General features: G+C 48.2%; 1 protein-coding gene and 1 long non-coding RNA gene across 8 annotated transcripts in view; one reads left to right on the forward strand and one right to left on the reverse strand.

Annotated features, from left to right (window-relative positions):
• The first annotated feature begins 107 nt into the window (after positions 1–107).
• Positions 108–26,589, forward strand: LOC116270037. Of its 4 annotated transcripts, none has more exons than XR_004177918.1 (4): positions 108–208; positions 6,065–6,193; positions 13,784–13,899; positions 26,278–26,589. It is a non-coding gene; the product is annotated as an uncharacterized LOC116270037 (long non-coding RNA). The 4 variants fall into 4 exon arrangements; XR_004177920.1 differs by lacking the exon at positions 26,278–26,589 and adding an exon at positions 25,121–25,457; XR_004177919.1 differs by lacking the exon at positions 26,278–26,589 and adding an exon at positions 19,093–19,226.
• FAM219A (family with sequence similarity 219 member A) overlaps positions 335–26,916 on the reverse strand; it is a 59,017-nt gene continuing 32,435 nt past the window's right edge. Inside the window, exons 2-6 of one of the 4 annotated variants that reach the window (XM_009188609.2) lie at positions 8,050–8,098; positions 4,832–4,934; positions 4,511–4,591; positions 3,793–3,847; positions 335–3,268 (exon numbers count right to left, since the gene is read on the reverse strand). In XM_009188609.2, coding sequence (XP_009186873.2) covers positions 3,113–3,268; positions 3,793–3,847; positions 4,511–4,591; positions 4,832–4,934; positions 8,050–8,098 — 444 coding nt within the window. In that variant the 3' untranslated portion in view covers positions 335–3,112. Of the gene's footprint in view, positions 3,272–3,792; positions 3,848–4,510; positions 4,592–4,831; positions 4,935–7,998; positions 8,099–26,916 lie in introns of all 4 variants that reach the window. The other 3 variants (XM_003911574.3, XM_009188608.3, XM_003911575.3) reach the window with 3 other exon arrangements.

Raw genomic sequence — 26,916 nt, forward strand, 5'->3', positions numbered from 1 at the left:
GATATCACCTGACTCAGCCCCATCCCAGGGAAGGTGAGGAGGTCTAATTCCCTCCCTGATCCTGACCCCCTCCTGCCTCAAGTCTATCAAAAGAGCCCAATATCTAAGAGTTCAGAGGGCCTCTGGAGATCTTCTAGGTCAGCCTTCTCACTGTTGAAGAGAAACAGAGGTTCGGAGGGGTTGTGACTCACCCAGGGTCATGTAGCAGGTCAGTGGCATGCCTGGGAACCCACGGGTGGAGGTGGAGTAACATGTGTGCCCAGAGGACTGGTTCTCTCTGCTTCCCAGCCCATCTGCCCCTTGCCCACACCCCAGGAAGGGAGCTGAGGCTGGCTTGTTTGATGCTTTTAATATCATTATTTATGTTACACGATACACAACCAAGGATGATGGTCAATACTGCAATGAAAATGTTAAAAAAAATATTATACACGGCTCATGTCTTCCACACACCTTCCTGGAAATAAATTAGTGAGCACGGAGAAACCTGGCTGGGTGGCAGCCACGGCTGAGAGAGGAGGGAGTGTTAAGGCAGTATCTACAAGGGGAAGGGCGGCAGGAGGGCAAGCTAAGGCCTAGATTCTTCCCTCTAACCTCCCAGACAGGGAAGGAGGGAGCCATGCCCCTCCCTAGACACGGAAGCTGCCACTGCCGGCTTCCTGCCTCTCTCTGCCACACATACACTGCCTCAGTTGGAAGCCCTTGCCTGCCAGGGAACTAGTATGTCCTGTGGGAGGGAGATTTTCCCTGGTGTCTCAGGGCCACAGGGATTGAACAATGGGCCCGAGTCACACAGCAAGTCAGCAGCAAAGGCAGCAGTCTAAATGAGCCCCCAAAAAGAGGAGGTACCCATGTTCTAGAATGGTGAATCAAGGAGCCCCGGGGTGGTGGTGGTGGTAGTGGGAGGCCTGGCTCTGGGTTCCAGATGATGGGGGCACAGGGGCTGGGGGGATGTTGATCTGGGTGGGAGAGGTGGGCTCAGATGGGGGCCAGTATGAGCCTTGTGGGTCCTGCAGGTACCTTCTCTGTCCTTGCCTCCCTTTGTTTGGCATTTTCTCATCATCTAACTTGGGTCCCTGGCACTAGAGGAGGTAGGGATGGGTTGGAGGAGTGGGGGGTGGTAAGCTGCACCCCAATATTTTGGAGTTGGCACTTCCTGGGTATGATGCAGGGAGAGGTGCCACCCTTCCTAAGCCAACAGCCTCACTCCCTCCTCTCATTGCTCCCCATTCCAGCTGCCATCTCCCAGGATTGGTGTCCAGAGAGTGGGCTGTGGGTGAATCTACTGCATGCCTGCAGCATGTGAGTGGATCCATGGGAGTGGATCCAGCAGCACATGTTGGGTGTTAGCATGAGATGATCCACCTGGGCCTGTGCTATAAGGTATGTGGGCACAGGCCTGTGCAGTTTTAGGCTATCTGTGCTTTCATTTTTCTTCACATGGTGTCAGGTCTACACTGCCCAGCTCCAGAGGAGGGCTTTCCTTACCTCTTCCCTCTTGATTTTCAGCCTCAGCTTTCCGGAACCCTCCCCCAAACCAGCAATAGCAGAAGCAGCTGTATACACATCTTGACCTACAGACACCCTATACAGCCACACACAATAGATACCCCCCAACACACATACACATTCACAGAAAACACGTAATCCCAAACAGAGCCACGTGTGCTCAGACATACACAGTCCTGATAGGAACTGCCCCTTCCCCTTTCTATAGAGACACACAACTCAGCCCCACCCCAACCTTTAGGTGTACTGAGACACACAGAGATCACCCCCTCCCTACCACAGAAATTCCTATGAAGAAACTCTTTTAGGTATAAAAGGATCTTAAACATAATTTCAGCTGCTGTTCATTTTCTAGTTGAGGAAACTGAAGACCAGAGAAAGCAAGTGGCTTGTTGAAGATCACAGGGAGGGGCCAGAGCTACAACCAAAACCCAGGCTTCTGACTCCTGGTCTAAGGCTGTCAGCCCATTGCACTGCTGAGCCGCCTTCTGCACTGTAAACAGACCACACAGGCACTTGCCCACCAGGGACACCCACATCTATGACAGGAATAGACTGAGGAGAGAGGTCCAACAGAGACACACACACACCCACCCCCTGACAGCCTCAGAGATACACACACATTCTGCTAAGCACTCCCTACCACATCCAAACAACCACATCCATAGAGCCACTCAGCCCACTGGATTCTCCAAAGCTTGCTCCTGGATTCTTCCTGGGAAGCAGCCTCCCGGGTCTTGGGCTGGGATGAGGGGAATGGGCCATTGGAGGCCAGCCTTACTCCCTGCTTCCAGCCTGGGATTGAGATCAATGAGCAGAAGGATAGGTGAGGGTGGGGGTGGGGTGGGCTGGTGGCAGAGAGATAGATGCATTGGTGAGGGGCCAATGAGGACAGATCACACCACCCAAACTTCAGCCTGTCTCTAAGGCCCACCTTACCCTGCCCCACTCCCAGGGAGCAAGGAAGCTGGTGAATGGGGCAAGAGGAGGAAGAAGGCAGTGATCAGATGGGTGAGGGGCACTACCCGGTTGGGCAGCTTTGCCAGGCTTCCCATCTGAGGAGGGGGAAATGCAAATAGAAACATGGGCCAGTAGGGGACATGTGAAAGGGGCTCCGAGGTGCTGAGACCCATCCCCACTGCCCTGGGCCTTTCTCCCTCTGAGCCCCTTTCCTGGTTAGGCTGAGGCCGGGGCTGGGGGGTTCATGGCTTCGCTGGGGTGGGGCCAAGCCCCTGGCTTTGTGATCCCCCCACTCATTAATGTTGACCTCCCTCCCATCCAGTCTTCTCTCTTGGCCACCAGACTGCAGCCCTGGGAAGTGGGGCAGGGTGCTGGGTGAGGTTCCCCCAGGTAACTGAACAAACGGCCCCCACCCCTCCTCAGCTCCCGGGTGGAGAGAGACCCGGTTTTGGTTTCTCCGGCTCCATGAACACACAGAGGTACACGTCCTACCATAGGAGGAAGCAATGACTGTTATACAAGGTTGGCGGCTGTAGGGGCGTGGGGCCGGGGGGCAGGCAGACGAGCTGGGGAGGGGTTGGCCTCTGCCCGTCATACCCAGCCCTTGGCGGCCCTGCCCTGGCGGCCGCAGCAGCCCCACCCGCTACTGAATGTGGCAGGCGGTGGAGGACGTGGCCTGGCAGCACATGCAGGTGGGGTTCACGGACTTGGGGGGGATGAGGTCTAGGTCCTCGTCGTCGGGGATCTCATCTAACCGATAGCCATCCTTCAGCAGCTGGATGTTCAAATCTTGGTTGATCTGCTGTAGGCAAAGGGGAGGGAGGTCAGGCCCGAGCGGCAGGGAGGCACCACCCATGGCTCTGCGGCCACTCCAGGCCGTCTGTGCCCTGGTCCAGCCGGTGCCTTGGATATCAGCCCCGCTCTGTCCCGCGTCTGTCCATACCCCAGGCCCCGCTTCTGCCTAGGCGCCCTCCTCCACCTCTGGCCTCTCTTTCTAGTCATCCCTCCCCATTCTAAGGTCAACTTCACACCTCTGGTCCTGTCCCTATCTCAGGCCGGCTACTAGAGGATATCACCTGCATTTTACACCTGTTCTATTTAAATGGCCTGCTGCAATCTAAAGCCCCACTCCTAACCCTAGGCTCCCTGCACTTGAGGCCAGTAACCACTTTTCCATCCTATCCCAGGCCCACCCTGTGCAGGGCACCACCCAGCCCTGCCCAGCCCTCTTTTTCATTGTACTTGGGCGTTGGCCCCAGCCCTCCCCCTGATGGCGATGATCCTGCCCAGTGGTGTCTAGGGCGAGAAGGGGTAGGGGCTCACCTCAGCAGAGGAGTAGCCGGAGGAGGAGTATCTAGACATATCAAAGTCATCATCGCTGGCCATGGAGGAAAGAGAGGGAAAGTGATACCAAGAAATTAAATAGAAAACTCTCCACAATCTCACCTCCCATTAGTCAGCCTCCCACACCTCCCTCATAGTTCCAAATAGCAAAATCTCAATACAAACTGTGCTTGCTGTGCAAATGCAGGAATTTAAAGACAAGTTCCCTAGCCCCACCCTTAAAATCAATTGCTATCCTTAACCTCCTTCTAAATATAGCAGTTACTCCTTTCACCCCCTTCCTTCTCATCTTTTGTTTTTCTAGACTCAAATCACCCTGACTTGTAGGGTATTCCCAAAGTCCAAGTGTAGCCAGGTGTTTTCCAGGGAGTAGGGCTCCTCCCTGAGGGGATGGGCATTAAGCATCATATTCTGCTGTCCAGAGACAACATCACAGGCCAGTTAGGGACAACCGTTGGATCAGTTGTCCCAGGATGACAGCAGACAGCGCAGGCCCCCGTTTCCTCTCTCTGCCACCTCTCTTCAACCCCTAGTCCCTGGTGTAAAAAAATTCCCATCCCTGGAGAATTCACCCTTGGAGAGATTCTGGCTGAAGAATACCCCAATTCTGACATTAGAGCAGGTATGGCTTGTATAGCCCACTTGTGCTACACAGGTTCCTTTGGGCGCCCAGCTGCCCCCAAACCCCCATACACACCTGTCCGTGTCAAGGGCTACCAGTGGCTTCTCATCAGGGCTCTGGTCAAGCGAGGAATAGCCTTTATTGGGGACAACCAGCCTGGGTGAAGAATTTTGGGAGTTAGAGTGGCAAGTGGAGCATAGAAACCTGGCAAGGGACTGGGTTAGGTCCCACCCCACCACTTCCTTCCTTCCCTCCCTCCCCACCTTGGATCCTGTTAAGGCTGTCTCCTCTCAGAGAGGAGCTGGGCCTGAGGAGCAGGGGAAAAGAGGGAGGCTCAGGACCAGCAGAAATAGATCCTGGCTGGCAGGGTCCAGGTTGGATAGGGAGGGCCTCTACCTTGTTCGGGCCATGACATTGTTCTTCTTGGGTTGCTGGTTGACAGGGCTACCCATGCTGCCATTCTTCAGGGAGCCCTTCCGGGCCAGTTCCCGCTGCTTCTCTGCAGGAGAACATGGGAAGGAAGCTGTGTCCTGCCCCTGAGGCCACCCTGCCTTACTACTCAGGGCAGCCTGGGCTGGGCCTCCACTGTGAAACCACTTGCTCTTAGAAGGACTGAGGCAGGGATCCCAACTCCAGGCCCCTGCTGCTTTGTGGAGCTAGTACCTGGCCCTGCACAACCTGAGGCAGACAGTAGGGGGCAAAAAGAGGAGGCTGTCCCCTGTTTTCCAGGAACTACAACTCCCATGTTAGGGTAGTTAGTGTGTACTTGATGCCAGGGAAAGGCTGGAGGGGGAGAGACAATCACAGAAGGCTGGCACAGTCAGAGAGGGCTTCCTTTAGGTGACACCATGACTTGGAGAGAGGTGGGCATTCTAGGAAGGAGGGACAATGCATGCAAAAATGCATTTAAAAGTGAGCATAAGTGTGGCTCTGGATAGAGGGGTGAAGAGAGAGGTCAGGTTAGAGAAGTAAAATTCATTTATTCAGCCACTTATTCATTCAACAAATATCCACGTCACTAATTATATGTCAGATCCTGTGCTAAGGGGCTGAAGACTCTCTCTGGTTACAAACTCAGAACATGAAGGACTTGAATGCCAGACAGAGGAGTTTGGGATTAGCACAGAAGGAAAAAGAAGCCACTGAAGATTGTGATGTGGGAGGGGCAGGATGGGGCTGCAAGGTAAGGGGCAGGAGGCTGGGGGAGCCCATTTGGCTACGCTGCCTGAGTGGTGCTCCTGACTCCTTTGCCAAGGTCTGAGTTCTCCAAGGTTCCAAAACCTACCAGGTTCATGGAGCTGGCCATCAGGTGACCCACTCCACTGCCTGGTATGAGACAACTGTTCCCAGAAGTAGCTGCCTGGGTCTTGGAGGAGTCCCATCTGCCCTTCCCTACTCATCTCAATTAAAGCCCAGATCTAGGAAAAGGAACTGTTAGGTAGAGAGGGACACTAGGGAAAATGACTCATAAAATAACCACATGCTCCAGAGGGTAAGGATGGGGAGGACCTTTACAGCTACTGTGACTCACTTTGAAATTTCCCCTGACCTCATGTCTCTGAATCTCTGTCTCCTACTCTTTGACCCTCTTTCTTTGCCACTGCTCATCTGATTCCAGTTTTTTCCCAGCTTCTTTCCAGCAGGTGGCAGCTGCCATTACCACTCTAGGCCTCTAGGGGGTGCAATTTGCCTTAAAGTTTCTGGCGGAACTTGGTGCAACTGGGACAATGCTGTGAATTTTCATGAGGAGCTTTGATGGTAATGTAATGGGGAGGAAAAAAGATGTGATTTTAAAACATGATGAAATTGTCTGAAATAGTGGGAAAAAAACAAACAATAAACTAGCAAAACCAAACTACAGACTACTATACAACCATTTAAAAGAATGAAGTCATTATATGCTGACATTAGAAGAAGCTCCAAGATTTAGGTGGTGGGAGAGGGAAGGCCAAGTTTCAGAAAATGTGCACAATATGACACCACTTATATTAAAATACAAAGTAAAACTACAAAAACTAAAAAGGCTTGGAATGGTTACCTCTTAGGAGGAGAATGTGATGGGGGAGAGTAAAGAAGTTATGCTTGTTAAAATACTTGTATTGTTACATTAAACAATAGTAGGCTGGGCATAGTGGCTCATGCCTGTAATCTCAGCACTTTGAGAGGCCGAGGTGGGCGGATCACTTGAAGCCAGGAGTTCCAGACCAGCCTGGCCAATATGGTGAAAGCGTATCTTTACTAAACATATAAAAATTAGCTGGGCGTGGTGGTGTGCGCCTATAATCCAAGCTACTTGGGAGGCTGAGGTAGGAGAATCACTTGAATCGGGGAAGCAGAGGTTGCAGTGAGCCAGGATCACGCCACTGCAGTCCAGCCTGGACAACAGAGAGAGACTCTGTCTCAAAAAAAAAAAGAGAAAAAAAAAAAAAAGACCAACCCCGTCCCCCCAGTGAATAAAATTGGCTGCAGTTTTAATCTAATGTCCTAGGAATAGAAACAAATTCCAAGGAGAGAACTATTCTCGTTTAGAAAAACAGCTCGAGGGGCTCCCTGGATGTGGTCTGGAAGGAGAGAAGCAAGCAAGTTAAGAAAAAAAAAAATAGCAGTTGAATAATAAAAGTACAGGCCTCTGTGGAAAGGAGGGAGAAAGTTGTAGGGAAAGGACCCTTAGAACTAAGGAGGCATCAGTAATTGTTGGGCAGCTGGAGCCCGAGGAGGAGGATGGACAGGACGGTGGCCTGGATGGCAGAGGAGCTTGGAAGGATAATAATGACCTATATTTAATTGTAAACTCTTTCCTGTATGTCCGGTTTTGTAATTTCTCTTCAAGAAACCAAAGTTTTCATAAAAGTGTGTTATATACAGCAGCCGTGAGACAGTGAAACTTTGGTCCCTGAAGAGAGAGGGGCAGCACATGGGGTGAAGGGAGGGCAATGGTGGCAGGAGCTGTGGACAGTGGCCAGGAGCGAGGGGACTTCACAGGATCAGGCTGCACAGTAAACTGACTTTGGAGTGGACATGAGACAAAGCCACAAGGGAAATGTGACCCGGAAAGAAAGGGAGATATTTGGGTTTCCTAAGAAACTAAGGGAAAAATCCCCCAAATAGGTGCCAACTGGGCCCAGAGATCTCTAGATGGGCTGAGGTTGTAATTGGGAGAAGGGCTCGGCTTCTAGGGTTGGAACTCTCATTCCTTTCTATCCCTTAGACATAACAAGTAACACCCCACTTCTAAGGCAGCTTCCTCTCAGCCTGATCCAGTGTTTGATGGGACTTCCAAGTCCTCTCTCTAGGGTTCCATGAAAACCCTGCAGCTATCCCCCAGAATACCTGGAATGTCCTTGGCTTCAGAGATGCCTCTTAGAGTTTCAGGCTCCTGCAGAGAACTGTAATTGCCCTCTTTGCCTGCAGGAGACAAGGTGCCTGGCAGTGCCAATGACTTGAAGGCTTGAGTCTTGGAATCATCTAGGCTGAGCTGGTTTATTTGTGGCACCTCATTGTAGACCCAGCCCAGAGCATCTTGCCTACTCCCCACATCTCCCTCACCCCCCAGACACACTCACCCAGCTTCACTTGGAGCGGGGATGGTTTGTAATTCATGGCTACTGACTCACCCTCCCGGGCGTCACAGTCTCCGTCTGAGATGGAGGCGGCGGTTGGGTCCTGTGGGAAGAAAGCAGTAAGACAGAGTTGTTAGGGAGTGAAGACAGGGGGCTGCTCTCAGCCCTGAAACTAGCCTTCCTACCTGCCCTCTGGGCTTCTGTGAGCATTCACCACTCACAGCAGGCAGGGCATTCAGGGAGAGAGGGGCAGACCCATCTACTGTGGGACAAAAACACTGTGCTAGGTAGAAGAACCAAGGATCTGGGTTCCACGTACACCCAACTTGGTGTCTGTCCTCAAAGTCCTGTGTGGTCTAGCCTCCTCCAGAAAACCCATCATGATTTCTTTAAACTCACAGGACTTCCTTCTCCTAATTCCCATACTAGTAGCCCTTCCCTTCAGGCCTTTCCTGTGTACTTGCTTGGCAAGGTCTTCCTAGGTTCTTGTGAGTTTAAGTCTGGGTTAAGGGGAGAGTAGGTGCTGTCTGAGATGGGTCATCTCCCTCTGTTTCCCAGTGCTGGACAGGTCCCTTCACAGGATCCAGAGAACTGACTGGCCAAGCCACACCAGCCTTCAAGGCTACCGCCGCTGGACAAAAAATAGTTCTAATGAGGACTTCTCCAGTTCACAAATGACGCCTAAAGAGTGTCTCCTGGGAGAACCTGAAAAGTTGGCTAGGTATGGTAGATGAGAAGACAAATAATGACAAACCAGCAGGTGGCCAGTTAGTCTTTTGCTGCCCAGAGGGCAAAACACTTGATTCTAAAGATGGCCAGGAAGATAGGAAAGCACAAATTCTGTGTATTGTCCTGTGTCTGGAACCTTTGACATCCTCTTCACTGCCCTCTTCACTAATCTCTAATTGGGCTGGGAACTGTGCTGTCCAGAGTCTTTTTTTTTTTTTGAGACGGAGTCTTGCTGTGTCGCCCAGGCTGGAGTGCAGTGGTGCAATCTTGGCTCACTATAACCTCCGCCTCCCAGCTTCAAGCGATTCTCCTGCCTCAGCCTCCTGAGCAGTTGGGACTACAGGTGCATGCCACCATGCCCAGCTAATTTTTGTATTTTTAGTAGAGATGGGGTTTCACCATATTGGCCAGGCTGGTCTCGAACTCCTGACCTCATGATCTGCCTGCCTCAGCCTCCCAAAGTGCTAGGATTATAGGCATGAGCCACCATGCCCAGCTAAGAGTCCTTATCTAGCCTTGCCATCCCCTCCCAAACACCCTCCTCTGCTGCAAGATCCAGGGCCCTGGCCCAGCCTGCCTCAGTCAGTTGGAAGTGGCTGAAGTCATCCACATTCTCCCTGAGACTCTGAGGACCAACCACTGACGGGGGTGCTGCCATCCTAGTTGTCTTTGCATTTTAACCAGGGCCTGTAGAGTGCTAAGCCTAAGGTGTGAGGAGTGCAGAGGGGATCCAAGGCTGCTGCCTGTTCTGCCTCTGCGGATGCAGGGAGTAGACAGATGGGCATGTAGAATGCTGCCACGGTGTCAGGCCCAGTGATCTGAGTGGCTGCTGGTGACCCAGCAAGGGAAAGATATATAACCATTATGGTGGCTTCTGTTCCCTTTAAAATGAGGCAGTGGGAATGAAAACATGCTTGTCACTAAGGGGAAAGGGAAAAGTCTAGCAGGTTTGAGAGGGAAATCCTGGCCTTGTCTGTGTTCCTTCAGGCCATCCAGAGCACAAGACTCTGGGTGGGCTGTGTTGCCACAGGGGTTTGCAAGTTCCTGAGGGCAAAACCTGTGCCTCCCTCCCCTGCTTTGATCCCTAGCCCTTAGCCTTGACTGAGTAGAAGAAGGGCAGAAGGCTTTGCTCAGAAAGACTGGGTGCCGCAGTGCCTGCATCTTGGGCAACTTCCCATGCTGCAAGTCCTTCATCCTCCCTGGCTCAGCAACCTCCTTGAGAGACTCATAGACAACACCTGTCCTGCACAGCCTTGGAGAAGCAAACCTCTACTGGCCCTGATGTGCCTCTCTGCAGCCAAAACAGCCTCTCAGCTGCTACCTGCAGGGGAGGTGGAGATGGAACAGCTGGGCTCTGGATTTCCTGTGGGCCACAGAAAGTGCTCACTGCAAAGCAGCCAGAGGGAAGGCTTTTTAAAGGGCAAATCCCATAAACATGCTGATAGGACCCTACCAGGGCAGCACTGGCACATTTCCAAGTCCCAAGTCACATTCCTTCACTTTTTTGGTAGCATTCGTCACATGTCACATATACCACATCCATTTGGAAAAGGCTTCCTCCCTTGGCTCATGTCTCGCCTCTCTATCATTTCTCTGTCCTCCCACAACCCTTTGCCTCCTCTATAGGGTCCTGCCCTTGGCCCTCCTCTCGCTCCTTGGGGAGCCCTGATGTCTCCTATAGTTCTGATTGGCATTTTTATACTGAAGACTTCTAAATCTGTGGCATTTCAATCCTGCTTCTCCTCCTTAACCTTCCACCCCATCTATCACATGAGAGTGTTGGGCCTCACCATCCTTTCCCTGGGGCTGATTTTTAAAAACACAAGCCCTTAGACGTTTGGGGCTAACTTTTTACTCGTCAGTGCAGATGAGTTAATCAAAGTTTCTTCTCTCAGTCTGGAGGTACTGGGTGTAAATGGTAACATGGGAGGTAGATTGCACAGAAAGGACAGGGCTAGGAAGCTGTTGAGCAACTCTGGTCACAGGGACCCACATGTGGTCCTTGAGGCCTACAGGGCAGTTCCCGGTGGTATTTGACCCTGAGTGAAACTGCCAGCTCCTCTGGACCACAACTCAGGAGGGGCCTGACCAGGTGGCAGAGCCCTAGGCTGAGAGGTCCCATGCAAAGCCCACCATTCAGCATCTCCTCCATCACTATCCATGACAGAAGGCCACCTTCGTGGCAAGCACAAAGATCGCTGGCACTGTGCCTGCAAACATAAGCCTTTACTGTGAGCTTCCTCTATGTCTTCCCTTAGAAATGCAGCCAATGCACCACAACCGTCTCATGGCAATGTAATCAGGGAGATTAAATGTAAAATATTCATGAATATAAGTATCAGAAAAGACTCCAGGCAGAAGGAAGTGCCTGGCTCCAAGAAATCAGGGAGAATTTAAAGTGCCCCCCAAGGACATCTGAAGGCGTGAGCTAGATCCGGGAACTAGAGATTAACAAGATTATTAATAAACACTCAGCAGAGACAGACATTGAAATGCATCTCTAACAGCAAACCCTGTTTCTGCAACCCTTCAAATAAATTCTCCAAAGACTACAGAAATGATTAATAGCCCAGCCTCACTGTTTCTGGGACAGGATATATAGGCTAATGGCTAGTGCAAAGCCAATATAGCTAGAGGAAGGCAAAAGCATCAGAAGAATCCTTAGAATTATAATAGTTTGGTCCACTGATTTTCATTAAACTGTGTTCCCTGAGTGATTGTGAGGGGGAAGCTATAGAATGGGGGTCTGGCTTCCCTTTAATAAGAGTAGATTCACCTTTATTTCATTTATATATCAGCCTGTTGCAACATTTTGGTTGGAGAAAAGGTTCTATTTTTTTTAAAAGGTTAAAATCTTTTGATTTTAAATCTTTAAAAATGCTTTATTATGGAAATTATAACAAGTAGAGAAAATAATATAGTGAAATCATGGATACCTATCAACAGCTTCAACAAATACCAACTTATCACCCATTCTTTTTAAAAATGAGGAAACCTGGGCCGAGAGTAGAAGTGTCTTACCCAAGGTCAGTGATGGAGTCAATAACCTTTCAAAGCATGCAGGGAGGGACATAGGGAAGAGAACATGACTTGGGCTTGGAGCTAAAGACAGGCCCTCTGGGAGGCTGCTCCATTTTTGCAGGCCCAAGCATCAGTCTGCATATTAACCTCTTCCTTTGTCCCCCTGCCCCAGGGCTGTACCAACTTGTGAACTATCTTTAGCTGGCTGGCTTTAGCTGTTGGAGCTGTGGGTAGTGCAGCCAATACAATGGTAGGCTGGGACCCAAGAGATCCCAAATAAGCAGGATAAAATTGGGTGGGTAAAAAGGGAAACAAAGGAAAAAAACCAAAGTGTAGAACCTTCAAGGCTAATACCTGGAGTCTTAAGAAGGAGGATCTGGAGAAGCAGATGGAAGAGTCTGCTTTCCCGAATGACCTGCAGACCTTTACGGGCTACTCTGGTAGGACTCTGGGTGGCAAAAAAGAAGACTTGTAGAGGATCTTGTAGTTCCTAATGTATGTATTCAGATCCATGAGCTTATCTGATTCTCCTCAGTACCCAGTAGACATGTGATTGCCTCCCCAACATTCAAATTATACTCCTCCACTGGGCAACAGACATATGGCTTGGATGGTCTGACCTCACTCTCAGTGCTAAGGGGATGCTCTGACTAAAGGAAGACAACCTACACAATCCCATTCTCCTTGCCACACAAACTGAAAGGAAGATTGTAATGGTTAAAAGCACAGACTCTGTAGCCAGAGTGCCTAGGTTCAAATTCCAGCTCCTCCAGTTAGTAGCTGTAAGATCTGGGTTTCAGCTTCCTCATCTGTAAATGGGACCAACACTAATACCTAGGTCAAGGGTTCTTGTGAGGATAAAAGGAGTTAATATGTATTAAGCAGTTAGAATAGTCCTTAGCATAGTATACCTTGAGTACTATATCCATGTTAACTATAAAGATATCGCTATTATAGGTTCAGTGAGGAATACACTATCATGGTCAGTGTGCCCTGGGAGCGGCTGGCCTGCAGCTGCAGCCCTGACACCACATAGGTTGGAACCTGGCTTATATATGGAGGTATCTGTAGAAAAGGTGTGCCCTCCTTAGGGTGATGAAAGGCCTGGCCACAGGGCACCCTGTTTCCTCTCTTCCCTCACTCCAGCATGATACAATTCTTTCATTTATTTAATGATGGTAGGGCTCACAAATACAAATAGAAAAGAGTCACAGCTGGGCATGCTGGCATGCACCTGTAGTCCTGGCTACATGAGGCTGAGGCAGGAGGATCATTTAAACCCAGGAGTTCAAGTCCAGTCTGGGCAACATATTGACATATTGAGACCCTGTCTTTAAAAATAAAAATAAAAAATAGGCCGGGCGCGGTGGCTCAAGCCTGTAATCCCAGCACTTTGGGAGGCTGAGGCGGGTGGATCACGAGGTCAGGAGATCGAGACCATCCTGGCTAACATGGTGAAACCCCGTTTCTACTAAAAATACAAAAAACTAGCCGGGCGTGGTGGCGGGCGCCTGTAGTCCCAGCTACTCGGAGGCTGAGGCAGGAGAATGGCGTGAACCTGGGAGGCGGAGCTTGCAGTGAGCCGAGATTGCGCCACTGCACTCCAGCCTGGGTGACACAGCGCCAGACTCCGTCTCAAAAAAATAAAAAAATAAAAATCAAATAAAAATAAAAATAAAAAATAAAGAAAACAGTTCATCTTTAAGAAGCTCCCAATAATTATTAATAAACATAACCAAGAGCCATATAAAAGTAGAGGGAATGGGACAAAGGGAGGGTGGTCAAAGGAGACACTTGAAAAGATCTTAAAACATTAGGTCACCAGTTAGTTTAAGAGCGAGGAGTAAGGACATTCAGGGAACATCTGAAAAGTCTCAGAAGCACAAAACTAGCATAGTACATTCGAGGAATGGTCGGCATTTTGCTATAGTTGAAGCTTAGAAGGTATGGTGAAAAGTTGCAGGAAATCAAGTTGGTGGAGTCAGGAGGGAACTCAGATCATGCTGGAATGTGGGCTTTGATTTTTTTCTTTACTCAGAAGACGATGGGGAGCCAATGAAGCCTTAAGAAGGGAGTAACATGTTCAGATTCGAGATGGAAAAGGACCCTCCGACAGCCATGTGCAAGACGAGTGGGAAGGGAGTGAGACTGGAGGTAAGGATAATTAGGAAACTACCGCAACAATGCTAGCAAGAGATAACAGGGGCCTGAACCAAGCAGCAGCAGAAGATAAAAGGACAGAAAGGAAGATGTCAAAAAAGAGTAGAATTGGCAGGCTTCTGATATAAAATGTAAAACAAAGGGTCTGGACATTCCTAGTTTTCTGTCTGGAGTTAATTGGGAAGAGTACTAATTTTTTTTTTTTTTTTTTTTTTTTTTTTTGAGACAGAGTCTCACTCAGTCGCCCAGGCTGGAGTGTAGTGGCATGATCTCTGCTCACTGCAAGCTCCACCTCCCGGGTTCATGCCATTCTCCTGCCTCAGCCTCCCGAGTAGCTGGGACTACAGGCGCCTGCCACCACACCTGGCTAATTTTTTTTTTTCGTATATTCAGTAGAGACGGGGTTTCACCATGTTAGCCAGGATGGTCTCGATTTCCTGACCTCGTGATCCGCCCGCCTCGGCCTCCCAAAGTGCTGCGATTACAGGCGTGAGCCACTGCGCCTGGCCTAGAGTACTAATTATTAAGACAAGTTGTTAAATGCAGAAGAAGGCACAACTGCATTGCTAGGGAAAAATCAGATGAGTTCATTTGGGAACATGTTGAATTTTGAGGTGTCTTTTGGACACCAGATGATATCACTAGTTGGTAGGATTTGAAGTGTGGGAGCTCAGAAAATAGGTGTGGGTTGGTAGTGATGTAAGTTACAGTGAAGAATAAGCTCTCTCAGAATGAGCAGAGTGAAAAAAAACCAAGGGTGAAGTTTTGGGAAATATCCAACCTTAGGTAATGAATGGAGGAAGGAGACTGGGTAGGAGCAGAGAGGAATGTAAGAGTAGAACTAGGAACCATTCAAGTAGAGTTTCAAGGTGCAAGAAATCAACAGTGTCAAATAAGCAGATGGGTCCATAAGATAAAGACAAAATGTAGAAATAAAAAAGTCATAGGTAATCTCAGTGAACACTATTTTAGCTGAAGAGTAGAAACAAAGCCCAGATGACAGGGGATTTAGGAGAGAACAGGAGATGAAGAAGCAGACAGAGCGAGCACAGGCTGTTCTTTAAAGGAGCAAGACTGAGAAGGGAAGGAATGAGAATGGGTGGCAGCCAGAGGGAGCTTTCGATTTCTAGGATTTCTTTATAGCTAGGGAAAACTAGACCTGTCCTAGACTGAGGGGAAGGAAGCTGTGTAGAAAAGGAGATGTTTGAGGGGGCATGGTCTTTGAGGAATCATGAGCAGATGGAGCCAGAACTTTGGACCATAGGAGGGAGTCTCCTTAACAAAACAGAAGGGAGGTAAGGAAGGTGAGGTGAGGAGGAGAGGAAAAAAGGAAGGGAGGTGGCAGATTCAGATAACATGGAGGCAGAAAGGGGGTAGAAAGTTAGGGGAGCTCCTTCCTAAAAAAACTCATTAGCAAAAGGAAAAAGGTGAACACTAAGGGGTTGGGGGAAAAGGACTATTTGGTGGCTGGCCAGAGTGGAAGGAGATCAGACTGCCTGGGCTCTCAGCTACAATCCTCATCTTTCACCCACCCACGATCCAGTCCTGAGGATGAAAGGCGCTCTCCGTGGTGCTGAACAATCTTGCCATTGTCTTGTGGACTGAACATAATCCAGGGTAGAGACATGATTCAATATTAGCCTTCCCAAGAAGAGAAAATGACCTCTGTTCTCACCTCCAAGTACTAATTCTCAGGAATATGAAAATGGAAATGGACTTAGAGTGAAGTATGAAGAAGCAACGCGCTCATACCAATACTATCTAACCATTCTTCACAGAACACAGAATAATTTTCCTTTAGTTTTTTTTTTTTTTTTTTTGAGGCGGGGGCTCGCCTCTGGGGCCAGGCTGGAGTGCAGTGGCCGGATCTCAGCTCACTGCAAGCTCCGCCTCCCGGGTTCCCGCCATTCTCCTGCCTCAGCCTCCCGAGTAGCTGGGACTACAGGCGCCCGCCACCTCGCCCGGCTAGTTTTTTGTATTTTTTAGTAGAGACGGGGTTTCACCGTGTTAGCCAGGATGGTCTCGATCTCCTGACCTCGTGATCCGCCCGTCTCGGCCTCCCAAAGTGCTGGGATTACAGGCTTGAGCCACCGCGCCCGGCCAATTTTCCTTTAGTTTTAAGGTTAATTGGGGGAGGCAGTTCTGAGTTGGAGAATGCTGGAAGGCTACTTCTGGAATAAAGTCATGTCTGTACCTGTTTATTTTCCCTGGATAATAGCAGGAGGCAGGATAGACAGAAAAGCAGAAAACAGAAATCAGGGCCAGGAAGGATGGTGCTGTTAAGAAATGGGAAGTCAGGGAAGGTCTGTGGCTCAGCCCACTCTCTGACAAGTAGGCACAGTAAAATAGAGCATCAAAGACCAGCTGTGTTATCACAAATTTATCCAGAGGTCAGCTGAGAAACTACTTAGAGCTGTGGTCTTCCTGTTCAGGGCTATTCCATTCCAAAACATCTCATGGCAGTGTGTAGAAATAAACATGTTTAGATATCAAATTTTAGAGGGAGATCCAGCAAATATAACTTAACTTCACTAAATGCTCATCGTTGGGTAGAAATCTTGCCTCTGGTCCAAGAATAGTTAGTAGCAATCTATGCATTAGTTAGATGGCTCTACTTCCCTGCAGAGGGCTGTCCATTCAGCCTAAGGCATTCCTATCTTCTCTGACTCAACACCTCAACATATAAGTCATCTGGCCAGTGACAGCTCTTACTCTGCAGTATGACCTGAAGTCATACCTCAACACATTGGCCATTTCTGAATCCCACTGTTGGGCAGCTCCTGTTTTTGTTCCCCATCTCCCTTTCTCCAAGTTTTCTCCAGGCACTGCCTGCAAAGCCAGGCAATTGGCCAGGACTTAGATCTTTTTGGGACATATTAAGATCCTTAGGGGATAGGTGCAGCAAGCCACCATGGCACATGTATACCTATGTAACAAATCTGCACATTCTGCACATGTGTCCCAGAACTTAAAGTAAAATTAAATTAAATTAAATTAAAAGGTCCTTAGGGATCCCACTTACAGGGAAAGACAAAGACTTTTGATAGGGATAAGGTCTTTGTGGGAGATCTAGAGGAGAATCAGGGGAACATAATGGAGAGGATCTCTCCAAGTGTTAGTGGGTCTTACAAATAGAGGGAGAACAGAAAATCTGGAGAGAAAGTTTGTGAAGCCTACATTTAGGAGAGAGGGCAGAGAATCCTGGCTGGCTCAGGGAGGCTTCTCTTATCAGTTTAAATCTCCCAAATCTTCTAAGTTTTTCTCTAACGGAAGTCCCAATTCAAACAAAGTCAACACACTGAGTGTCCACTCTCCAGCTCTGGACTATAAGCTGGCAGTAGAATGCAGAAGAGGAAAGCATCTTTCCTCTTTCTTTTCTTTTCTTTGTTTCCTTCTTTTTCTTTTTCTTTTAGTTTTTTAGAGACAGGGTCTCACTCTGTCATCCAGGCTGGAGTGCAGTAGTGCTGTCATAGCTCACTGTAACCTTGACCTCCTGGGCTCAAGTGACCTCCTACCTCTGCCCCCTGAGTAACTACAACTGTAGGCACACACAACCACTATGCCTGACTAATTTTTTTTTTCTTTAGAGAGGGGATCTCACTATGATGCCCAAGTTGGGAAAGCACTCTTTCTTTCTACACACACTTCTGCAGAGCATTTGCATTTTGGGGTATAGTCAAGTTCACCAGAAAGAAATAGAAAGGATTATCATGCTCGGGCTAGAGTTTGGGTCTCCAACTGGTCTTGGGAGTCGCTGAGGATTTTCTGACTCCTTAAACAGCTGCTAGTATAGAATTCATTACCAAAAGTAAGCACCGCCAAGCCTTAGTATCTTGAATGGTATCTGTCACTGGGACAACCAAAACGGAGGAGGGTGCTACTGCCCCCAGGCCTAGTAACAATTGTAGCTATGAAAAGTTTTATAGATTTCTCTACTATAAAGTGATACATGCTAAAATTTTTAAAAATCACCTTTAGTTTCACTACCTTGAGAAAAACACTTGTTAATGTTCTACTGTATCAGAGCCTTTTGCGTATGCTACAGTAGCAACACTCTGGAGCTTCCCTTCCTTCTTTGGGAGTTGGTGCTGTTCTCATCTTCATGGTCATAGGAATGAGCCTCCAGGAACTATGCTGGCTCTATGTGATTCCACCCCTTTGGATATATACCTGGATGAGGCAGAGCAAATCAGTCTCCCCCAGAATCGGGAAGTGGGACTTAAATGGAGATGTAAAGTTCAAGACTATGGACTGGGTAACAGAGAGAGCCATTGGGGAGGAAAACAAGAATACAGCTGATGTTCAGAAAGAAGTAAACACAAGAGATGGTGAGAGTGCTCCCTAGGTTTCAGGCTCTGGTTCTAGAGCCTGCCTTACCCATCCAAAGCCTGACTTCATGCTGTGCTTAGGCATTAAAAGAAACCCAGCCTAGGCAAGATAGCGAGACGGTGACTCTCCAAAAAGACAAAAAATTAGCCAGGTGTGGTGGCGCACATCTGTAGCCCCAGCTACTCAGAAGGCTGAGGTGGGAGGATCGCCTGAGCCCAGGAGGTTGAGGCTGGAGTGAGCCATGATTGTGCCACTGTATTCCAGCCTGAGTGACAGAGTGAAATCCTGAGAAAGAAAAGAAAAAAGAAAAGAAAAGAGAAAAGAAAAAAAAAGAAAAGAGAGAGAAAAGAAGGAAACCCTAGTGTCTTCATAGTCTATTCTCTTTCTTAGCTTCGACTTGGATTTTTTATTTTGTTACTGTAATCAGAGAGTAGCAACTAATACATGTGTATAGAACAACGTTTAAAGAACGTTTAAAGAACACGGCCTATTTTGTGGCCGGGCGCTGTGGTTCACACCTGTAATCCCAGCACTTTGGGAGGCCAAGGCAGGAGGATCACTTGAGGCCAGGAGTTCGAGACCAGCTTGGCCAACGTGGCAAAATCCCTTCTCTACTAAAAAATATAAAAATTAGCTGGGTGTGGCGGGGTGCTGAGGCACGAGAATCACTTGACCCTGGGAGGTGGAGGTTGCAGTGAGCCAAGATTATGCCACTGGATTCCAGTCTGGGCAACAGCCTGGAGATTCCGTCTCAAAAAAAAAAAAGTATTATATTTTGTATTTCTGTATTTTTAAAATTAGTATCAGAACATAGTCAGCTCAGCTCTCCATCTTTTTTTTTTTTTTTTTTTTTTACAGAGGCAGGGTCTTTCTTGTTGCTAAGGATGGAGTGCACTGGCTATTCACAGGCACAGTCATAGCTCACTACAGCCTTGAACTCCTGGACTCAAGTGATCCTACTACTTCAGCTTCCTGAGTATCTGGGATTACAGGTACATGCCACTGCACCTAGCTTTATATTATTCTTCCTTTTCTTTTGGTTTTTTTTTTTTGAGTCAGAGTCTTGTTCTGTTGCCCAGGCTGGAGTGAAGTGGTGTGATCCTGGCTCACTGCCTCAGCCTCCCAAGTAGATGGGATTACAGGCGTGCGCCACCATATCTGGCTAATTTTTGTATTTTTAGTAGAGACAGGGTTTTGCCATGTTGGCCAGGCTGGTTTCGAACTCGTGGCCTCAAGTGATCCTCCTGCCTCTGTCTCCCAAAGTGCTGGGATTACAGGTGTGAGCCACCATGCCCAGCCCCTAGCTTTATATTCTTACATAGTTTTTGTAACTATTAGTTTAATGGCTGCATAATATCCATAGAGAGGATGTATAGTAACTTTGTAACCATTCATTCATTTTTGACATTCAAGTTGTTTGCAACTTTTCACTATTATAGATAATGCTACACTGAAATCCATGTATGTTTACATTTAGGATCATTTCCTAAATAAAGTAGATTACTCAGTAAAAAAATGAGTGCTTTTAGGTTTCTTGATAGATATTGCCAAAATGCTTTCCCAAAGGATTGTTCCAATTTACAATGCCTCCAGTCATGACTGAGAGTATAGCTGGTTTTTAATGCTTTATTTTTCACTGTGTGCCAGGGAATTTCAGGTCATCACATTTACCCATTATCTTCCATGAGAGCTCTGTTCCAGTCCTCATTTACCTGGTTCCCTCTGGGGAATCTTCTTTCATAGAACAGAATTTCCTCTGGGCATCACCTGCCAGACAAAATACTCCTGACTTGAGGCCACCAATTAAGAACGAAAGGAGGGAAGACTCTTACACTGCAGATTGGGAAGGGCTTTAAGTGGAGCACCAGTGCTGCCTGGCAACTGGGCACTGTGCTTTAGCCAGTCCTCCCCTGTGCCAGCATATCAGCCGTAGGAACCGTGATGGTAATTGCAGAGCTAGAAAGCAAATCTCACAGAGCGTCTCCCTTGCTTTTAGATGTGAGGTGGGAGAATTAACCAAAATGGCTCTGGAGTTACCCCAGCTAGGGCAGCAGCTCCCATTACCTTACCTATTATTTAGTTTTCAGAAGTAGCTACTCAGGAACAGGGAGAGAAAAGGATGGTGAAAGTATGAAGCTGGTAGTGAGATGACAAAAAAAAAAAAAAAAAAAAAGGATTTGTTTTTGAAATGAAGAGACAGGGGGCCAGTGAATTTTTAAAAAGATGATTTAGAATCCTGCTCTGCTTCTTCATGGTTAGACAAGACTGATGTCTTAGATTGATGCTCTGCTATTGATTCGTATTACCATTCACCAGGAAACCCCGTCATCAAAAAGCCTTCATTTGGGAGATAGGATAAATACCTCAACTCAGGGATACTCACTGTAGCTATGGCTTGGGGGAAGCCTGTGCACAAGGGCCTAAGGGCCAAGCCTCATGACTCAGGAGGTAGGTGCCAGAGTCATAAGTGGAGAAGGCTTACTTCCTTCTGGGAGGACTGGCTTAGCCTACTCCTGACCCTCATCCCCTGAGCCACATGTTGAGGAGGCTCCTGCCTTACCCTTAGACCAGTTTAAGACATAGGTCTCGGCCTATGTCAAGTCTTGTGACCTACAAGGTCTTTGAACCCCACATTACCCTCGCCTCCCCCATTTCAATCTCTTTAGGGAAAGATCACCTAATTTAATGGAGAAAGGGGTTAAGGTACAAAGTTCTTTAAAAATAGATCTACAATGGTTAAGATTGGCCAGATGCAGTGGCTCACGCCTGCAATCCCAGCACTTTGGGAGGCCGAGGTGGGTGGATCACTTGAGGCCAGGAGTTTGAGACCAGCCTGGCCAACACGGCGAAACCCTGTCTCTACCGAAAACACACACAAAAAATTAGCCAGGTGTGGTGTTGCACACCTGTAATCCCAACTACTCAGGAGGCTGAGGTAGGAGAATCTCTTGAATCTGGGAGGCAGAGGTTGCAGTGAGCCAAGATTGCACCACTGCACTCCAGCTTGGGTGATAGAGCAAGACTCGGTCACAAACAAACAAACAAACAAAAAAAGCCCCATGATGGTTAAAATGGTAACTTTTATGTTATGCATATTCCAATACAATTTTTTAAAAAAGATTGAGAAGCAGGACCTAGGCAGAAAAATAAGAAGGTGTGTGGTGGGCAGTGGGGAGAAGGCAGTCCCTTCCCTTTTCATATTCAGATTCAGACAACACAGACTTTTGGGGATGAGGCCTTTCATAGGAGAGGGAAAATTATTCTAAGAACAGGGGAGTTGGAGGGGGCTGGGGATTTGGGGTTGGGTTTCTGGGGGCTTTCTACTTGAGGTGCCCCTTAGACAGGGCCCAGAGGACAGAAAGATGGAAAGGTTGTTCAAGGTTAACAGAGCTTTAGGGAGCATGGTCCAGAGGATCTTTCAGTTTCCTTCTAGAATATGGATTCCAGTTCTTCAAGGTAAGGGAGGAGGCACAGACATGGAGGAGAATACTGCCCAGGAATCAGTACAGGACATGTGGTTGGAGACTCCTTGAGAGCCCCACACGTGGTAGGAAGCAGAAGCAGAAATGCCAGCAGACACTGACATTTGTCTGGGCCAGATTGACTTGTGGATCCTTCTCTGAATCTTGGCCCCAAATCTCACTTAAAGCTTTTTAGTAAGCTTCATTTACTCAAGGAACTGAGCTTGGCCTGCACTGGTTCATAAATCTTTGGGGCTCCTTGATTTCCCAGGAAAGCAAAGTAATTGGCAGAGTCTATGGGATTTCTTCCCTCTGGCCTTGGAAGAATAAGGACCAACTTGTCTGCAAGGGACAATGGACTTGGAGGGCTGGTATCAAACAGCTTTTCCCCTCTGTGGCATTTCCTATCGCTTCCCTTCCTCTCCTTTTTAGCTTGTTCTAAGTCTGTAACCCCAATTATGCCTGGCAGGCACTACTCTTTGCCCACAAAGATAATTTGCAGCTCTGAAGCTCAGCTCTCTAGTCAGAGCAGTCTCCTAGTCTTTCCTTTTTGTCATCTCAATAATTAAACATTGGTGAACTCACCACTTGTTTAGAACTTTGATAATCACTGAACACCAACAAGGGAGAAGGCACAGTGTACACTGGGGAGGGAAAAACACCAAGCCCTAGTTCTTGCCAAGAAGAATTTAAAAGTGTGGAGATGACAGGCACACACATCAGCCTATTTAAGGAAGAGAGAGGAACAGCAGAGGCAGGAATGCATGGAGGGTGGTAGGAGCACAGAGGAGAGCGATAATGATAGCGATATTATCTTCTCTGACATAGAGGACTGGGCCTGGGCAGGAACTGGGTTAAAGCGGAGACATGGCTATTGGTCACTGGGTACTTTGGCAGAGGGTTTAAAGCAACTACTGGTGAAGCTCATCCCTGGGGACTAGGACTCTACCCTTATGACTTTTTGTTGCTGCTGATGTAGCTCCTATCCTGCCACAGGGCACTCACTTACCCCCCACCTCATTTTCGGGGGGTCAGTTGCAGCAGGGCCTTTTCCTTTACCATTGAGATAAACAGATGACCCAAGGGAAGGGTCAAGAGGCTCTAGGTTGGTGGCTGGAAAGGGTTTTTATTAAGAAGGCAATCAGGGACTGAGAGTCCTGTCCTAAGAGTGCTTAAGAAAGAGAAAGGCCAGGCATGGTGGCTCATGAGCCTGTAATCTCAGCACTTCAGGAGGCTGAGGCAGGAGGACTGCTTGAGCCCAGGAGTTCAAGACTAGCCTGGGCAACAAAGTGAGACCCCATCTCTACAAAAAAGAAAAAAACACTTAGCCGGGTGTGGTAGCATGTGCTTGTGGTCCCAGTTACTTGGGAACCTGAGGCAAGAGGATCACTTGAGAGTGGGAAGTTGAGGCTGCAGTGAGCTGTGATCACACCACTCACTCCAGCCTGGGTGACAAAGTAAGACTGTGTGTGTGTGTTTGTGTGTGTATGTGTGTGTGTGTGAGAGAGAGAGAGAGAGAGTGCACACAAGAGAGCGAGAGAGAGAGAATGGCTCTGCTGAAACAAATTTTTTTTTTTTGAAACTGAGTCTGGCTCTGTCGCCCAGGCTGGAGTGCAGTGGCCGGATCTCAGCTCACTGCAAGCTCTGCCTCCCAGGTTTACGCCATTCTCCTGCCTCAGCCTCCGGAGTAGCTGGGACCACAGGCGCCCGCCACCTCGCCCGGCTAGTTTTTCGTATTTTTTAGTAGAGATGGGGTTTCACCGTGTTAGCCAGGATGGTCTCGATCTCCTGACCTCGTGATCCACCTGTCTCGGCCTCCCAAAGTGCTGGGATTACAGGCTTGAGCCACCGCGCCCGGCCTGAAACAAATTTTTGCTGCACCCAACCAAGCCTAGGGCCTGCAGTCACTCTCACAAGTCCTGCTCTGTGCAGCAGGGAGGTCAGGGCTGAGGGGCCCATAGAGGCTTGGGGGCCAGCCTGGGGTCAAGCAGGTCAGAGAGGGGAAGAGGAGGGTTAACCCTACTTATGAACTCCCATCTGAGTCTCCCAAGCAAGAAAGTTCATGTGTGTGTTATAGGGGTGCACATGTGCCAGCTGGGGGTACAGAGGTGAGGAGGGGAGACTGTAGCCTAACACCAGCTCAGGGTATGTTTTTAGGGGTGAGGCTAGCCAGTTGCTGGTTATGCATCTCCTTGGAAAACAATACTCAACTGCTAAGCTAGATGGTCCTAGGGTCCTTGCAGGAGTGTCTCTACAGGCTTAGGGCAGTAGAGAGCCTTTCCCTGCCCACCTGTCACTCTCTGGCTGGTGCAGTGACACTCACTGGCTAACTTATACTCAAGGCATCAATAGGAAGGGGTACCACCTCGTACTCAAGGCATCGATAGGAAGGAGCCCTGAAACAGCAAATGACCAATGCCTCCCAAAGAGCCCCCTACAGCTCTACAAACCACATCTCTGAGGACACTTCTTCTTTTCTGAGTACACCCCCCTGCCACAGCCTCCCCCACCCCCATGCAACCTCTATCTCTTTTAGACAACTGACACACCTGCACTGCCTCAACCCTCTACCCCTGCTGAACCCATCTGTGCCCCTAGGACAGTGTTTCTTAATATATTAATGTACAGATAAATCATCTGGGCATATTATTTAAATGCAGATTCTGATTCAGTAAGTCTGGAACCTGAATTGTCAGCATTTCATATTAGCTCCCAGGTGGTACCAATGCTGTTAATACAGGGACCACACTTGGAATAGTGTGGCTCTAGACCAGCCTCTCTATGCTCACACCATTCCCAGGCAGCTTATCAAAGAGCCCTCCACCCTGACCTTAACCTGGTTACATTTCTAGTGGCAAGAGGGAACAATAGTCTGGGAAGAGAAGAGAGGAGAGGAGGGACTTCTCAAAGCTCACGTTGGGAAGGCAGCTGTGCTAAGAACTCTGGCTGGACCCAGGCAGGGAGTTGTTTGGAACAATTTAGCCCAGGTGTAGTTCTTCCAAAACTCATCCAATCATTTAGTTAATGTTGCTTAAATACCTGCCAGAGGTACGGCCATGGTGCTAGGTGCTTTATCTATATTATTTCATTGAATCCTCCCCAAAACCGCATAAGGCAAATATCATTTTCATTTTAAAATTGAAGAACTAGGTTGCATAAAGTAATATGTCCAAAGTCACACCTTGTAGGCAATTTGAATCTAATTTACTCATCTCTCTTACCCCAGCCCCTTCTCAGAGACTTAGATAAAATCATGAGATTAACAACGCACCAGAACTTACACCTCTCTAGGACTGTTGTCTTGCAAAGCAGTCACTCGGAAGGCTAGTACCTAGTCCAATCATGTCTCTAGAGCTCAACACACACTTATAGCCCCTCTTTAGAAAATAGCATGGGTGCTTTCTGATCACAAGCCTCCTGCTCAGTGAGTTCTCCACAGGAAGGAAATATTGGTGCCACTGAAGCAGTCAATAGCTCAAGATGAAGAGAGAGACTGGCAGGAAGCAGCAAGAAAGAAAATGCATTGGAAACTGAGAATGGTGAGCCCAGGAGACAAAAGAAGAGGGCAGTGCAAGAAAAGGAGGTGAAAGGGGCCTTAGCCACCAAATTCAGTTCTGGTCGTACATTTTAAGGGCATCTATATTCTAGGCACTGTCCTGGGTTCTGGACATATAAAAATAATGTGGGCTGGGTGCAGTGGCTCACACCTGTAATCCCAGCACTTTGGAAGGCCGAAGTGGGAGGATTGCTTGAGCCCAGGAGTTTGAGATCAGCCTGGGTAACATAGTAGGACCCCATTTCTACAGAAAAATTAAAGAAAATTAGCCAGGCATGGTGGCAGGTGTCTGTAGTCCTAGCTACTCAGAAGGCTGAGGTGGGAGGATCACTTGAGCCTGGGAGGTTGAGATTGTAGTGAGCCATGATTGCACAGAGCGACAGAGTGAGACCCCTTCTTCTAAATAATAACAACAATAATAAGGTCCCTGCCCATGAAGAGCTCATAAGCCAGTGAGGGAAACAAGTGAATAAGCAGATAATTTTAATAAAAGTAAGCAGAAGACTGACAGCCACGGTCAGAGGGGTAGTAACGAAGGAGAGATCAAAGTCATGGCTGTCTGGGAAAGGCAGAGTTTTTAGAAGAATAATATAAGACAGAGGAACCAGAACCAGAGTCCTAGAGGGGCTCTTGTATGATAAGAGAGACTGGAAAATAGTTGAGGCCGGGGCAAAGAACCAGCAGAGAATGGCCAGCTGTTTGAAGGACTCAAGATGCTGTTCTCAGGCTTGCTGATATTTCAGCAAAAACTTATTTTGTTCTAAGAAAAATTGTGGGTCTGATTCTTGTGAGGCTTGCAAGTCCCCACAGAGAGACGTTCTCTAGTAGAAAAGTCCAGTCACAGTCCAGAGATCATGGTACATCTGCTATTTTTTTGGAAGTGTGGGCAAGGGGTGGGCTGAAGGCAAGGGAGGCTGACCAGGGCTTGGCCAATCTAGAGGTAATAGTAAGCAGTTGGGTGGGTAGTCGCCCCAAATTCTGGCTGCCCCAGAGTCCTCTAACTTAGTTTTGGCCTATCTTCCCCAGGCTATGACAAAAAGCAGCAAAGATCCTTGACTTCTAGTCCTCGAGGCAGGGGGCCAAAGCCAACATAGACCTACCAGGAGTGGCCTGAGAATCCAGAACACAGAGAGGAGCAGCCTGCATTGCGATTTTCCCAGAACCCACAACATTTGTTCCACTAACAGTGAACATCCAGAGAGAGACTCAACCATGGAACCTATACTCTGATATGTGGTGATCATTCTTTCTTACCTTTTTATTTTTTGAAATAGGGTCTCACTCTGTCACTCAGGCTGGAGTGCAATGGCACGATCTCAGGTCACTGCAATCTCCACCTCAGCTCAAGCAACCTGCCACCTTAGCCTCCCAAGTAACTAGGACTACTGGTGCGTACCACCACACCTAGCTAATTTTTTGTATTTTTGGTAGAGACAGGGTTTTGCCATGTTGCCCAGGCTGGTCTCGAACTCCTGAGCTCAAGCAATCCACCCACCTCGGCCTCCCAAAGTGCTGGAATTACAGGCATGAGCCACCATGCCCAGCCCTTTCTCACTTTTATTATTATTATTCCTCATGCCTAGTCAAAACTTTTTCACATTTAAAACCTTCAGTAATAGTTTTCTGTAAAAATAAAAAATGAGGCTGGGCGCAGTGGCTCACACC

This window comes from Papio anubis, chromosome 13 (genome assembly GCF_008728515.1).
Source record: "Papio anubis isolate 15944 chromosome 13, Panubis1.0, whole genome shotgun sequence".
Taxonomy (NCBI): Eukaryota; Metazoa; Chordata; class Mammalia; order Primates; family Cercopithecidae; genus Papio; species Papio anubis.